The 15,000-nt window shown below is 54.6% G+C and overlaps 1 protein-coding gene across 3 annotated transcripts in view; it reads right to left on the bottom strand.

Annotated features, from left to right (window-relative positions):
* pkmyt1 (protein kinase, membrane associated tyrosine/threonine 1) overlaps positions 1–14,893 on the bottom strand; it is a 95,812-nt gene extending 80,919 nt beyond the window's left edge. For 2 of the 3 annotated variants that reach the window (XM_072484063.1, XM_072484065.1), the window contains exons 1-4: positions 13,901–14,031; positions 12,718–13,201; positions 6,107–6,597; positions 2,347–2,453 (exon numbers count right to left, since the gene is read on the bottom strand). In XM_072484063.1, coding sequence (XP_072340164.1) covers positions 2,347–2,453; positions 6,107–6,597; positions 12,718–13,056 — 937 coding nt within the window. In that variant the 5' untranslated portion in view covers positions 13,057–13,201; positions 13,901–14,031. Of the gene's footprint in view, positions 1–2,346; positions 2,454–6,106; positions 6,598–12,717; positions 13,202–13,900; positions 14,032–14,498 lie in introns of those variants that run through there. The other variant, XM_072484064.1, reaches the window with a different exon arrangement.
* Positions 14,894–15,000: the final 107 nt, after the last annotated feature.

Here is a 15,000-nt window from a genome sequence, read left to right as displayed (position 1 = left end):
AGAGCGCGTGAGAGAGCGTGCGAGAGAGAGCGTGCGAGAGAGTGCGTGAGAGAGAGTGTGTGTGAGAGAGAGTGTGTGAGACAGACTGTGTGTAAGAGAGACTGTGTGTGTGAGAGAGAGTGTGTGAGAGAGTGTGTGTGAGAGAGTGTGTGTGTGAGAGTGTGTGAGTGTGTGTGTGAGAGTGTGTGTGAGAGAGTGTGTGAGAGAGAGCGTGTGTGAGAGAGAGCGTGTGAGAGAGAGCGTGTGTGAGAGAGAGCGTGTGAGAGAGAGCGTGTGAGAGAGAGCGTGTGTGAGATAGCGTGTGTGAGAGAGAGCGTGTGTGAGAGAGAGCGTGTGTGAGAGAGAGCGTGTGTGAGAGAGAGCGTGTGTGAGAGAGAGCGTGTGTGAGAGAGAGCGTGTGTGAGAGAGAGCGTGTGTGAGAGAGAGCGTGTGTGAGAGAGAGCGTGTGAGAGAGAGTGTGTGAGAGAGAGAGTGTGTGTGAGAGAGAGAGTGTGTGTGAGAGAGAGTGTGTGTGAGAGAGAGTGTGTGTGAGAGAGAGTGTGTGTGAGAGAGAGTGTGTGTGAGAGAGAGTGTGTGTGAGAGAGAGTGTGTGTGAGAGAGAGTGTGTGTGAGAGAGAGTGTGTGTGAGAGAGAGTGTGTGTGAGAGAGAGTGTGTGTGAGAGAGATAGAGTGAGAGACTGTGTGAGAGAGAGAATTAGCGTGAGAGAGAGTGTGAGAGAGTGTGCGAGAGAGTGAGAGAGAGAGAGAGTGTGTGTGAGAGTGTGAGAGAGAGAGAGTGTGTGAGAGAGAGTGTGAGAGAGAGTGTGTGAGAGAGAGAGCGTGTTTGTGTAGAGAGAGTGTGTGAGAGAGAGACTGTGTGAGAGAGAATGTTCATGAGAGAGAAAATGTGTGTGAGTGTGAGAGAGAGCGTGTGAGAGAGAGTGTGAGAGAGAGCGTGTGAGAGAGAGCGTGAGAGAGAGAGAGAGCGTGAGAGAGAGCTCGCGAGAGCGCGCGTGCGAGAGAGCGCGTGCGAGAGAGCGCGTGCGAGAGAGAGCGTGCGAGAGAGCGCGTGCGAGAGAGCGCGTGCGAGAGCGCGTGCGAGAGAGCGCGTGCGAGAGAGCGCGTGCGAGAGAGCGCGTGCGAGAGAGCGCGCGAGAGAGAGCGCGCGAGAGAGAGCGAGCGAGAGAGCGCGTGCGAGAGAGCGCGTGCGAGAGAGCGCGTGCGAGAGAGAGCGCGTGCGAGAGAGAGAGCGCGAGAGAGAGAGCGCGAGAGAGAGCGCGTGAGAGAGAGCGCGTGAGAGAGAGCGCGTGAGAGCGAGCGCGTGAGAGCGAGCGCGTGAGAGCGAGCGCGAGGGAGAGAGCGTGCGAGAGAGAGAGCGTGCGAGAGAGAGAGCGTGCGAGAGAGAGAGCGTGCGGGAGAGAGAGCGTGCGGGAGAGAGAGCGCGAGGGAGAGACTGCGCGAGGGAGAGACTGCGCGAGGGAGAGACTGCGCGAGGGAGAGACTGCGCGAGGGAGAGACTGCGCGAGGGAGAGACAGCGCGAGGGAGAGAGCGCGCGAGGGAGAGAGCGCGCGAGGGAGAGCGCGCGCGAGGGAGTGCGCGCGCGAGGGAGAGCGCGCGCGAGGGAGAGCGCGCGCGAGGGAGAGAGCGCGCGAGGGAGAGAGCGCGCGAGGGAGAGAGCGCGCGAGGGAGAGAGCGCGCGAGGGAGAGAGCGCGCGAGGGAGAGAGCGCGCGAGGGAGAGAGCGCGCGAGGGAGAGAGCGCGCGAGGGAGAGAGCGCGCGAGGGAGAGAGCGCGCGAGGGAGAGAGCGCGCGAGGGAGAGAGCGCGCGAGAGAGAGAGCGCGTGAGAGAGCGCGTGAGAGAGAGAGCGCGTGAGAGAGAGAGCGCGTGAGAGAGAGAGCGCGTGAGAGAGCGCGTGAGAGAGAGAGCGCGTGAGAGAGAGAGCGCGTGAGAGAGAGAGCGCGTGAGAGAGAGAGCGCGTGAGAGAGAGAGCGCGTGAGAGAGAGAGCGCGTGAGAGAGAGAGCGCGTGAGAGAGAGAGCGCGTGAGAGAGAGAGCGCGTGAGAGAGAGAGCGCGTGAGAGAGAGAGCGCGTGAGAGAGAGAGCGCGTGAGAGAGAGAGCGCGTGAGAGAGAGAGCGCGTGAGAGAGAGAGCGCGTGAGAGAGAGAGCGCGTGAGAGAGAGAGAGCGCGTGAGAGAGAGAGCGCGTGAGAGAGAGAGCGCGTGAGAGAGAGAGAGCGCGTGAGAGAGAGAGCGCGTGAGAGAGAGAGAGCGCGTGAGAGAGAGAGAGCGCGTGAGAGAGAGAGAGCGCGTGAGAGAGAGAGAGCGCGCGTGAGGGACTTTGCCATTTGAGCTTGGCCACTCTTCTTACCTGAAACAAACTCCTCGGGCAAGTAACCTTGTCGTAGTTTCTGCCACCCATCCCCACTGCGAGGCAGCTCCAGGTTACAGCTGATGTCCAGAATGGTCATTCCCAGACTGGACAAGGAAAAGAGAAAGAACATTACAACATTCAACCAATCCAAGTAAAAAAACAGTCCCAGAGGGGGAAAGGACAGTGTATCTAACACACTGTGACACTGTCCCAGAGGGGGAAAGGACAGTGTATCTAACACACTGTGACACTGTCCCAGAGGGGGAAAGGACAGTGTATCTAACACACTGTGACACCCGGTCCCAGAGGGGGAAAGGACAGTGTATCTAACACACTGTGACACTGTCCCAGAGGGGGAAAGGACAGTGTATCTAACACACTGTGACACTGTCCCAGAGGGGGAAAGGCCAGTGTATCTAACACACTGTGACACTGTCCCAGAGGGGGAAAGGACAGTGTATCTAACACACTGTGACACCCGGTCCCAGAGGGGGAAAGGACAGTGTATCTAACACACTGCGACACCCGGTCCCAGAGGGGGAAAGGACAGTGTATCTAACACACTGTGACACTGTCCCAGAGGGGGAAAGGACAGTGTATCTAACACACTGTGACACTGTCCCAGAGGGGGAAAGGACAGTGTATCTAACACACTGTGACACTGTCCCAGAGGGGGAAAGGACAGTGTATCTAACACACTGTGACACTGTCCCAGGGGGGGAAAGGCCAGTGTATCTAACACACTGTGACACCCGGTCCCAGAGGGGGAAAGGACAGTGTATCTAACACACTGCGACACCCGGTCCCAGAGGGGGAAAGGACAGTGTATCTAACACACTGTGACACCCGGTCCCAGAGGGGGAAAGGACAGTGTATCTAACACACTGTGACACCCGGTCCCAGAGGGGGAAAGGACAGTGTATCTAACACACTGTGACACCCGGTCCAAGAGAGGGAAAGGACAGTGTATCTAACACACTGTGACACCCGGTCCCAGAGGGGAAAAGGACTGTGTATCTAACACACTGTGACACCCGGTCCCAGAGGGGGAAAGGACAGTGTATCTAACACACTGCGACACCCGGTCCCAGAGGGGGAAAGGACAGTGTATCTAACACACTGTGACACCCGGTCCCAGAGGGGGAAAGGACAGTGTATCTAACACACTGTGACACCCGGTCCAAGAGAGGGAAAGGACAGTGTATCTAACACACTGTGACACTGTCCCAGAGGGGGAAAGGACAGTGTATCTAACACACTGTGACACCCGGTCCCAGAGGGGGAAAGGACAGTGTATCTAACACACTGTGACACCCGGTCCAAGAGAGGGAAAGGACAGTGTATCTAACACACTGTGACACTGTCCCAGAGGGGGAAAGGACAGTGTATCTAACACACTGTGACACTGTCCCAGTGGGGGAAAAGGACAGTGTATCTAACACACTGTGACACCCGGTCCAAGAGAGGGAAAGGACAGTGTATCTAACACACTGTGACACCCGGTCCCAGAGGGGGAAAGGACAGTGTATCTAACACACTGTGACACTGTCCCAGAGAGGGAAAGGACAGTGTATCTAACACACAGTGACACCCGGTCCCAGAGGGGGAAAGGACAGTGTATCTAACACACTGTGACACCCGGTCCCAGAGGGGGAAAGGGCAGTGTATCTAACACACTGTGACACTGTCCCAGAGGGGGAAAGGACAGTGTATCTAACACACTGTGACACTGTCCCAGAGGGGGAAAGGACAGTGTATCTAACACACTGTGACACCCGGTCCAAGAGAGGGAAAGGACAGTGTATCTAACACACTGTGACACTGTCCCAGAGGGGGAAAGGACAGTGTATCTAACACACTGTGACACCCGGTCCCAGAGGGGGAAAGGACAGTGTATCTAACACACTGTGACACCCGGTCCAAGAGAGGGAAAGAACAGTGTATCTAACACACTGTGACACTGTCCCAGAGGGGGAAAGGACAGTGTATCTAACACACTGTGACACTGTCCCAGTGGGGGAAAAGGACAGTGTATCTAACACACTGTGACACCCGGTCCAAGAGAGGGAAAGGACAGTGTATCTAACACACTGTGACACCCGGTCCCAGAGGGGGAAAGGACAGTGTATCTAACACACTGTGACACTGTCCCAGAGAGGGAAAGGACAGTGTATCTAACACACAGTGACAGCCGGTCCCAGAGGGGTAAAGGACAGTGTATCTAACACACTGTGGCACTGTCCCAGAGGGGGAAAGGACAGTGTATCTAACACACTGTGACACTGTCCCAGAGGGAGAAAGGACAGTGTATCTAACACACTGTGACACCCGGTCCCAGAGGGGGAAAGGCCAGTGTATCTAACACACGGTGACACTGTCCCAGAGGGGGAAAGGACAGTGTATCTAACACACTGTGACACTGTCCCAGAGGGAGAAAGGACAGTGTATCTAACACACTGTGACACTGTCCCAGAGGGGGAAAGGCCAGTGTATCTAACACACTGTGAAACCCAGTCCCAGAGGGGGAAAGGACAGTGTATCTAACACACTGTGACACCCAGTCCCAGAGGGGGAAAGGACAGTGTATCTAACACACTGTGACACCCAGTCCCAGAGGGGGAAAGGACAGTGTATCTAACACACTGTGACACTGTCCCAGTGGGGGAAAGGACAGTGTATCTAACACACTGTGACACTGTCCCAGAGGGGGAAAGGACAGTGTATCTAACACACTGTGAAACCCAGTCCCAGAGGGGGAAAGGACAGTGTATCTAACACACTGTGACACCCAGTCCCAGAGGGGGAAAGGACAGTGTATCTAACACACTGTGACACTGTCCCAGTGGGGGAAAGGACAGTGTATCTAACACACTGTGACACTGTCCCAGAGGGAGAAAGGACAGTGTATCTAACACACTGTGACACCCGGTCCCAGAGGGGGAAAGGACAGTGTATCTAACACACTGTGACACTGTCCCAGAGGGGGAAAGGACAGTGTATCTAACACACTGTGACACCCAGTCCCAGAGGGGGAAAGGACAGTGTATCTAACACACTGTGACACTGTCCCAGTGGGGGAAAGGACAGTGTATCTAACACACTGTGACACTGTCGCAGAGGGGGAAAGGACAATGTATCTAACACACTGTGACACTGTCCCAGAGGGGGAAAGGACAGTGTATCTAACACACTGTGACACCCAGTCCCAGAGGGGGAAAGGACAATGTATCTAACACACTGTGACACTGTCCCAGTGGGGGAAAGGACAGTGTATCTAACACACTGTGACACTGTCGCAGAGGGGGAAAGGACAATGTATCTAACACACTGTGACACTGTCCCAGAGGGGGAAAGGACAGTGTATCTAACACACTGTGACACTGTCCCAGAGGGGGAAAGGACAGTGTATCTAACACACTGTGACACTGTCCCAGAGAGGGAAAGGACAGTGTATCTAACACACTGTGACACTGTCCCAGAGAGGGAAAGGACAGTGTATCTAACACACTGTGACACTGTCCCAGAGGGGGAAAGGACAGTGTATCTAACACACTGTGACACTGTCCCAGAGGGGGAAAGGACAGTGTATCTAACACACTGTGACACCCGGTCCCAGAGGGGGAAAGGACAGTGTATCTAACACACTGTGACACTGTCCCAGAGGGGGAAAGGACAGTGTATCTAACATACTGTGACACTGTCCCAGAGAGGGAAAGGACAGTGTATCTGACAGACTGTGACACTCGGAACATCCTACCTGAAGATATCAGCCGCCTTGCTGTAGATGCCTTTGAGCAGTTCTGGTGCCATGTACTTGGGGTCACCCTCTTGGGCCTCGCTGAGGTCTCCTTCCTCCAGCTCGAGCATGAGTCCGAAGTCGCCCAGCTTGCAGACGCGGCCTCCGGCCACAAAGATGTTGGCCGGCTTGACGTCCATGTGCGCCAGTCCCCGGTCGTGCAGGTGCTTGAGGGCGGCAGCCAGGTCCGCCAGGAAGGCCCAGACCTGCCGCTCGGGCAGTGGGCAGCAGCCCTCGGCGTACTGCTGCAGGCTGGCGTCGCACAGCTCCGTCTGGATGTACAGCTGCCGCCTCTCCTCCCAGGCGTGCACAAAGCGCACCAGATTGGCGTGGGCCCCCAGCCTCTCGTGTTTCTGCGCCTCCTCCAGCTTCCGCGAGCGGTCCGTCTCTCCCCGGAAGAGTTCCATCGAGCGCTTCACCGCGTAGAGCTGCCCGTCTTCCTTGCTTCGCACCTGTGGCACCGTCCCCCTCCCCGGGGAGAGGGAGAACAGGGAGATTGGATTCGGGGGGGGGGGGTTGAGGAGCACGGGGTAGGGGGGAGGATAGAAAGAGAGCGGGGAGGGTGTGGGAGACGGAAAGCAGCAAGAGAAAAGGACAGAATCATGAATGGGCAATTCAGACACCCTGCAAAATTTCACCTTCAGAGGCATTCGCGACTCCTCAGATATTGAAGCCGTCCGTGTCCAAATGCACCAAGACCTGGACAATATCCAGGCTCGGGGCTGACAAGTGACAAGTAACGTTCGTGCCACACAAGTGCCAGGCACTACCATCGCTGAATACACCTCTGCCCTCTCAACATCCTGGGGGTTACCATGGACCAGAAGCTGAGCTGGACCCCAGCCATGTGAACACTGTGGCTAGGCAGCATGGCGGCGCAGTGGTTAGCACTGCCACCTCGCGTCGCCGAGGTCCCGGGTTCGATCCCGGCTCTGGGTCACTGTCCGTGTGGAGTTTTCACATTCTCCCCGAGTCTGCGTGGGTTTCGCCCCCCCACAACCCAAAAATGTACAGAGTAGGTGGATTGGCCACGCTAAATTGCCCCTTAATTGCAAAAATGAATTGGGTGCTCTAAATTTTTTTAAATGTTTAAGTAATTTGATTGCAGTTGGACGTAGGTAGTAGGGGATAAGGCACCTCTCACAACTCTGCCAGAAACAGTTCGTTTTAGTAAGCTATCTCAGCTTTGCTAGATGTAATGGTTCAGAGAACAGATGCCAGAAATCTGAAGCCCAGCTAGTTAAGGATACCAGAAAAATGAAGAGAAGTGTCCAAGAAGCCTGCAGTTAAAGGAACAGAGACCAAAAAATTCAAGAGTAAACAGTGTTCGGACTTAAAGAGATAATTGCAGGAACCAGATTCAAAGCGGGACAGCAGCCTTCAAAGGTAAATCAAACATCAGATGTTATTTTAATACAATTGTGCAGTGAAGAAGGGATCATGTCTGGGTCCTCTGCGGTTTGTGATTTTCATTAATGACTTGGATGAGGGAGTTGAAGGGTGGGTCAGTAAATTTGCAGACGAGACGAACATTGGTGGAGTTGTGGATAGTGAGGAGGGCTGTTGTCGGCTGCAAAGAGACAAAGATAGGATGCAGAGCTGGGCTGAGAAGTGGCAGATGGAGTTTGACCCTGAAAAGTGTGAGGTTGTCCATTTTGGAAGGACAAATATGAATGCGGAATACAGGGTTAACGGTAGGGTTCTTGGCAATGTGGAGGAGCAGAGAGATCTTGGGGTCGATGTTCATAGATCTTTGCAAGTTGCCACTCAAGTGGATAGAGCTGTGAAGGACATCTGTGGTGTGCTAGCGTTCATTAACAGAGGGATTGAATTTAAGAGCCGTGAGGTGATGATGCAGCTGTACAAAACTTTGGTAAGGCCACATTTGGAGTACTGTGTACAGTTCTGGTCGCCTCATTTTAGGAAGGATGTGGAAGCTTTGGAAAAGGTGCAAAGGAGATTTACAAGGATGTTGCCTGGAATGGAGAGTAGGTCTTACGAGGAAAGGTTGAGGGTGCTAGGCCTTTTCTCATTAGAAAGGAGAAGGATGAGGGGCGACTTGATAGAGGTTTATAAGATGATCAGGGGAATAGATAGAGTAGACAGTCAGAGACTTTTTCCCCGGGTGGAACAAACCATTACAAGGGAACATAAATTTAAGGTGAAAGGTGGAAGATATAGGGGGGATGTCAGAGGTAGGTTCTTTACCCAGAGAGTAGTGGGGGCATGGAATGCACTGCCTGTGGAAGTAGTTGAGTCGGAAACATTAGGGACCTTCAAGCGGCTATTGGATAGGTACATGGATTACGGTAAAATAGAACATAGAACAATACAGCGCAGTACAGGCCCTTCGGCCCACGATGTTGCACCGAAACAAAAGCCATCTAACCTACACTATGCCATTATCATTCATATGTTTATCCAATAAACTTTTAAATGCCCTCAATGTTGGCGAGTTCACTACTGTAGCAGATAGGGCATTCCACGGCCTCACTACTCTTTGCGTAAAGAACCTACCTCTGGCCTCTGTCCTATATCTATTACCCCTCAGTTTAAAGTTATGTCCCCTCGTGCCAGCCATATCCATCTGCGGGAGAAGGCTCTCACTGTCCACCCTATCCAACCCCCTGATCATTTTGTATGCCTCTATTAAATCTCCTCTTAACCTTCTTCTCTCCAACGAAAACAACCTCAAGTCCATCAGCCTTTCCTCATAAGATTTTCCCTTCATACCAGGCAACATCCTGGTAAATCTCCTCTGCACCCGCTCCAAAGCCTCCACGTCCTTCCTATAATGCGGTGACCAGAACTGTACGCAATACTCCAAATGCAGCCGGACCAGAGTTCTGTACAGCTGCAACATGACCTCCCGACTCCGGAACTCAATCCCTCTACCAATAAAGGCCAACACTCCATAGGCCTTCTTCACAACCCTATCAACCTGGGTGGCAACTTTCAGGGATCTATGTACATGGACACCTAGATCCCTCTGCTCATCCACACTTTCAAGAACTTTACCATTAGCCAAATATTCCGCATTCCTGTTATTCCTTCCAAAGTGAATCACCTCACACTTCTCTACATTAAACTCCATTTGCCACCTCTCAGCCCAGCTCTGCAGCTTATCTATATCCCTCTGTAACCTGCTACATCCTTCCACACTATCGACAACACCACCGACTTTAGTATCGTCTGCAAATTTACTCACCCACCCTTCTGCGCCTTCCTCTAGGTCATTGATAAAAATGACAAACAGCAACGGCCCCAGAACAGATCCTTGTGGTACTCCACTTGTGACTGTACTCCATTCTGAACATTTCCCATCAACCACCACCCTCTGTCTTCTTTCAGCTAGCCAATTTCTGATCCACATCTCTAAATCACCCTCAATCCCCAGCCTCCGTATTTTTTGCAATAGCCCACCGTGGGGAACCTTATCAAACGCTTTGCTGAAATCCATATACACCACATCAACTGCTCTACCCTCGTCTACCTGTTCAGTCACCTTCTCAAAGAACTCAATAAGGTTTGTGAGGCATGACCTACCCTTCACAAAGCCATGCTGACTATCCCTGATCATATTATTACTATCTAGATGATTATAAATCTTGTCTCTTATAATCCCCTCCAAGACTTTACCCACTACAGACGTGAGGCTCACCGGTCTATAGTTGCCGGGGTTGTCTCTGCTCCCCTTTTTGAACAAGGGGACAACATTTGCTATCCTCCAGTCCTCTGGCACTATTCCTGTAGCCAATGATGACATAAAAATCAAAGCCAAAGGTCCAGCAATCTCTTCCCTGGCCTCCCAGAGAATCCTAGGATAAATCCCATCAGGTCCCGGGGACTTATCTATTTTCAGCCTGTCCAGAATTGCCAACACCTCTTCCCTACGCACCTCAATGCCATCTAATCTATTAGCCTGGGGCTCAGCATTCTCCTCGGGTTGTAGATTAATTTGTTCTTAATCTAGGACAAAGGTTCGGCACAACATCGTGGGCCGAAGGGCCTGTTCTGTGCTGTATTTTTTTATGTTCCAAGAGAAAGAAATCCTAAAGGAGTTGATGTAAAATCCTGGACTGGATTTGCTGTCATGTTAAAAGTGGAATGGAAGCTAGGTTTAAAAGTGTAATTTGGAAAACATGGTCTGGATTCCGCAATGCAGACTGCCGCGGGCAGGAATATTATGAGAGAAAATCTTTGTGTGTTTTTGGGAATGACGTGACTCTGACGTGACAGTCATCTTGGGGGGGGGGGGGGGGAACGGGGGGGACATCAGAGGAGAACTCCAGACATTTACTTGGGGTTCAGAGAAGTGTGCCATTCATCACAGTCGCCATGCACGCTTAAAAGGAGCTTGTGTTGAGGACTTCCGGTAGCGCCCTCGAGGAAGCAGGTCGGGCCTTTTCCAACAGGCTTTTTCGGAACCTGGCGACCTGAATCGGTGGAGGGGACGATAGGGAAGAGGCTCCGCTCCACCCCCCCCACCCCCCCCCCCCCCCCCCCCCCGGTATGGACAGCTTGACCAGAAGTGGTCTAGTGGAGCGGCAAGGACCCCAGGCCGGGCGGCGAAACATGGCGGACGGCAGGGAGCGGAGGCTCACTGGCCAAGGGAGCAGCAGATGGAGTTCTTCAGGAATTGCTTCGCTGAACTGAAGAGGGACACGTTGGACCCGATGAGAGCGGTAATGGACCGAATGGTCGAGACACAGGCGGTCCAGAAGGCGCTCAGGGAGGTCGGGGTGAAGCTCTCCAGCCAGGCGGACACGGTGGCGGAGCTGGAGGACGAGGTGGAAGAGCTGAACGCCCGCCAGAGGAGGATGCAGGAGCAGCTGGGGAACAGAGCCAGGAGGCAGGATTTGAGGGTCGTTGGCCTCCCCGAGGGCTGCGAGGGATCGGATGCGGGCGCATACTTGATGGGTATGCTCGAGGCGTGATGGGGCCGGAGACCTTCCCTCGACCCCTGGAGTTGGATGGGGCGCATAGAGCCCCCGCAAGGAAGCCCGGGACGGGCGACCGACCGACCAAGGGCCTTGGTGGTCCGCTTTCACCGGCTTGCTGACACCGTGTGCTGCGATGGGCCGAGGCGGAGAGGAGCAGCAGGTGGGAGAACTGCGAAGTGCGCATCTACCAGGACTTGGGACCGGAGCTGGCCAAGAGGCGTGCAGGATTCATCAAGGTAAAGGCAGCCCTCTACAAAAAGGAGGTGAGGTTTGGAATGCTGTGTCCTGCGAAGCTTTGGGTAACGTTTGAGGACCTCCATCACTACTTCGAGACACCAGAACAGGTTTGGACTTTCATTAAAGAAACAAAACTGGACTTGACCTGACGTGCACTTAGCTTTTTCAGTGCTGTACAGTGGCGGCGATCTGTTAACCTAACTTGCTCTGACTAGGAGTGGACTTTTATTAAAAGAAGCAGCTGGACTTGAACTAAAGGACTCTGGGCTCTCAGCGCTTTTGTGTGGCGGCGGTTCGTTAAATTATCCTGTACTGTAATGTTCTATCCAAGATTGTTTTCTGCCGGGACAGAGAGCGGGGGCTGGAGGGCGCATTGTGTAGGGTGCTTTTGGGAGCTTGCAACGAGGTGGGGGGGGGGGGGGGGGGCTGCAAAGGGGGCCCTGCACTTGGTACCTTTTGGCAGGAGATCGGGGCCTCTGATAGGGGGGGGGGGGGTTACGGGCTGGTTAAGGGACTTGAAAGGGCACGATGAGATACAATCAGGTTAATGGGTCCTTGGTGTGTGGGGGGAGGGCGGGAGACAGACAGGCGCCAAGGGCAGGGGTCAGCGTAGCTAGCGTAGGTCAGGGGCACGAGGGAGAGTAGGAGGAGGGGTGGGCTAGGGCCAAGCGGAGGGTTGACCTGGCAGGTCAGGTCTTGGGGGAGAGGGGGAGGGGGGGGGGGGGGGATTAGAGCCACGTTAAGTTTAGTTGAACACGTGGGGCACGGGCAAACAGAGCTGACCGGGGAAGTGCCTTATTACCATGTTTATACTTTCCCGCTGTTCGTTTCACTATGTTAAGGCTCTTTGCACAGGGCCTTTTTTCTCTCTGTAAATGTTACAAATTTGTTTTAAATAAAAAATCTCAACAAAAAAAAAAGGAACTTGTGTTAACGAGACCATTGTAACTTAAGATGTCCTTTGTCATCCATGTTAATCTTAAAATGCATATGTAATCGTTAAACTGGGGGCGGGGGGGATATCAGGAAGGATTGTATCACAATCCAATTTTTTCACGTTTAATCCATTTTCTTTCTGATTGTTAAAACTAATCAGCAGTCCAGTGAGCCTGTTCCCCCACTTGTATATTTTTTTAAAATAGAAGATAGGGTCTGTTGAACCAGAGTTCCATTCTGGGATCTTCCCGTCCGGTTATAACATTAATTGGGATTGTAACGGTTTGGGTGGGGGGGGACGTTGTCCTACGATGAGAGGCTAAATGAATTGGCTCAAGGGGCCGAATGGCCTACTCTGGGTCCAAATTCGGGAGTTCCCACGACAACTTGCTTCCCCAGCTGCCTCGGCATCACCAGGGGTATTAAGCTTCCGTACACTGCCGGGGGTGCGCGTACCTTGAAAACCTCCCCAAAGGAGCCGTGGCCGAGCTTGCTGATCTTCTGGAAGCACTGCTCGAAGTAGAGGTCCTTCTTGCTCTCGTCATAGACCCGGCTGCTCAGGCGCTGGACGGCCGACTCCTTGCCGGAGACGCTCTGGGGCCGCGGGTGGCTCCATGTCTGTTGGCGCCGGGGGAAGACCCGACTGACGGGCAGGGCTGTTTTGACCGGCGGACAGGGGGTCAGGCTGTGGGAGCTGGGCCGCCCCCGCCGCTTGAGGGAAAAGGAGCCTTCCGCCTCCTTGAAGAAGGCCGGCACGGGGATGGGCGTCCTCGCCAGGTGGTGAGAATCGCTCATGGCGACTCGGTTGTCTTCACGGGTAAGAGACGCCAGGCAGGCTGGGCACGCCGGCGTTGAGACCGGGTAGATGAAGCCTTCACACTTCAGCGCCTGTGGGGGCGAGTAAAGGACCCCTCATGGCTGGAGGGTCACAGCCAAATGTCTGTAAAGAGATGGAAATAAGTTAGTCATTTTGTTTTCTACACATTTACCAATTATTTGTGAGTTTACTAATACGCCCCTGTAACATGTTTCTACCTTTCTCCCCCGCCCCCCGACTCAAATTTCAAATCGGGTGGGTGACATTCTGCAAATTTAGAAATTGTGCTTTTCATGCCAAAGTCCAAATCGTGAAGTGTCAAACCATTCTGCCACGCCATGCCACACCCCAGCGCCATCTCAGCCGTTACCCGAGCTCGTCGTCCAACCCGGGAGCGGCGAATGGAAGGCCCGGTGGAAGTCTAGATATATTACATCCACCACGTTACCCTCGTCTGTCATCCCCTCTCTCTCTGTTGCCTCCCTGGAACAAAAGCAACCGTTCCACGCCCCAGCGCTCATGGGGCATTTTGACGGTACACCATCCTTCGCCCACCGGGGGCAGCGCGGGCAGTTGGGGCCAACCGAACGACGCGCAGGAAGATCCCACGAAGGGCAGCTCGCCAAGTGGGTGGATGTGGAGCGTTCTCCGAAGGGAGGGCTCATTGGAGACCACACCCAAGGTCTATTCATATCAGGTAGTCCCTGATAAACCCCATAGGGGGGAATTCAGGGGCCAGTCCCTTTAATTAGAGACTATTGTGAATGTGTGACTGGCCACCACAAGGTTGAGGTGGGCAGTGCGCCTGAGTTCCATAGTTACCTGGTCGTGAAGCTGGTAAATGCGGATTTCTTACTGAATTCCTTTTCTTTTTGCAGCCGCCCCCACAGACCGACCAGTCGCCAGCTCTCCCGCGCGAACCTCCTCCTTCCTTCCTCGCTGGCAGCTACCGCCCTCATCAAGATGGCCGCCGACACTCTCACCAAGAGGGCAGGCGCAAGACCGCACCAAGATGGCCGATGCCCCCCCCCCCCTTTGGATGGCGCAGTGCTCCCCGCACCAAGATGGCCGCCGCCGCCACCGCCCTCTCTCCGCTTGGGGCCGGAGTGCGCCCCGCACCAAGATGGCCGCCGCCGCCGCCCGCCCTCCGCTTGGGGCCGGAGTGCGCCCCGCACCAAGATGGCCGCCGCCCGCCCTCCGCTTGGGGCCGGAGTGCGCCCCGCACCAAGATGGCCAACGCGCCTGTCTGGCTGGAGCGGGCCGCCCCGCACCAACATGGCCGCCGCCCCATTCGCACAAGCGGCCGGAGCGGAAGTGATGACTTCGACCGACCGTTAACGCCTCCAAATAAAAAGGGAATAAAACATGTCGCCTCCTGGGCGGCGCTTTCGCGTCTTTTACAACCGGCGCCGCACCTCACCTGGCTCCAATCTCAATGCGGTTCTGAGGGCAAAGCGAAAAAATTCAGGATCAATGAATAAAAGCGAAGATCCTTCTGACCGGCCACGATTGATTGACGTCAGGACTGGGGCGGGGCTAGAGAGAGGGGCGTGTCCAGACGGCGAGGGCGGGGCTAATATGAGGGGCGGGGCTAATATGAGGGGCGTGTCCGAGCTGAGAGGGCGGGGATTGTGTGAGGGGCGTGTCCCATTTAAGAGGGTGGTACTGAAATGAAGGGCGTGGCTAAAGTGCGGGGCGGGTCTTCAATAAGGGGGCGTGGATAAGAGGCCAAGGAGGCGCATTTCTGTCCCAAACGCCTCCTTCCCCCTCCCCGGGCGCTGCGGCCTTGTGGGGTGGCGGAGGATTGCCCCGTCATGAAGTGCTGCTTGGGGGCGGGGCTTGGGAAGGCGCATTGTGGGATCGCGGAGGAGTGCCGCAATCCGGTCCTCCGAGGGCCGCGGCGCATTGTGGGATCGCGGAGG

This window comes from Scyliorhinus torazame, chromosome 19, assembly GCF_047496885.1.
Source record: "Scyliorhinus torazame isolate Kashiwa2021f chromosome 19, sScyTor2.1, whole genome shotgun sequence".
Lineage (NCBI taxonomy): Eukaryota > Metazoa > Chordata > Chondrichthyes > Carcharhiniformes > Scyliorhinidae > Scyliorhinus > Scyliorhinus torazame.
The sequence above is the reverse complement of the archived record's forward strand: the minus strand, read 5'-3'. Positions and strand labels throughout refer to the sequence as shown.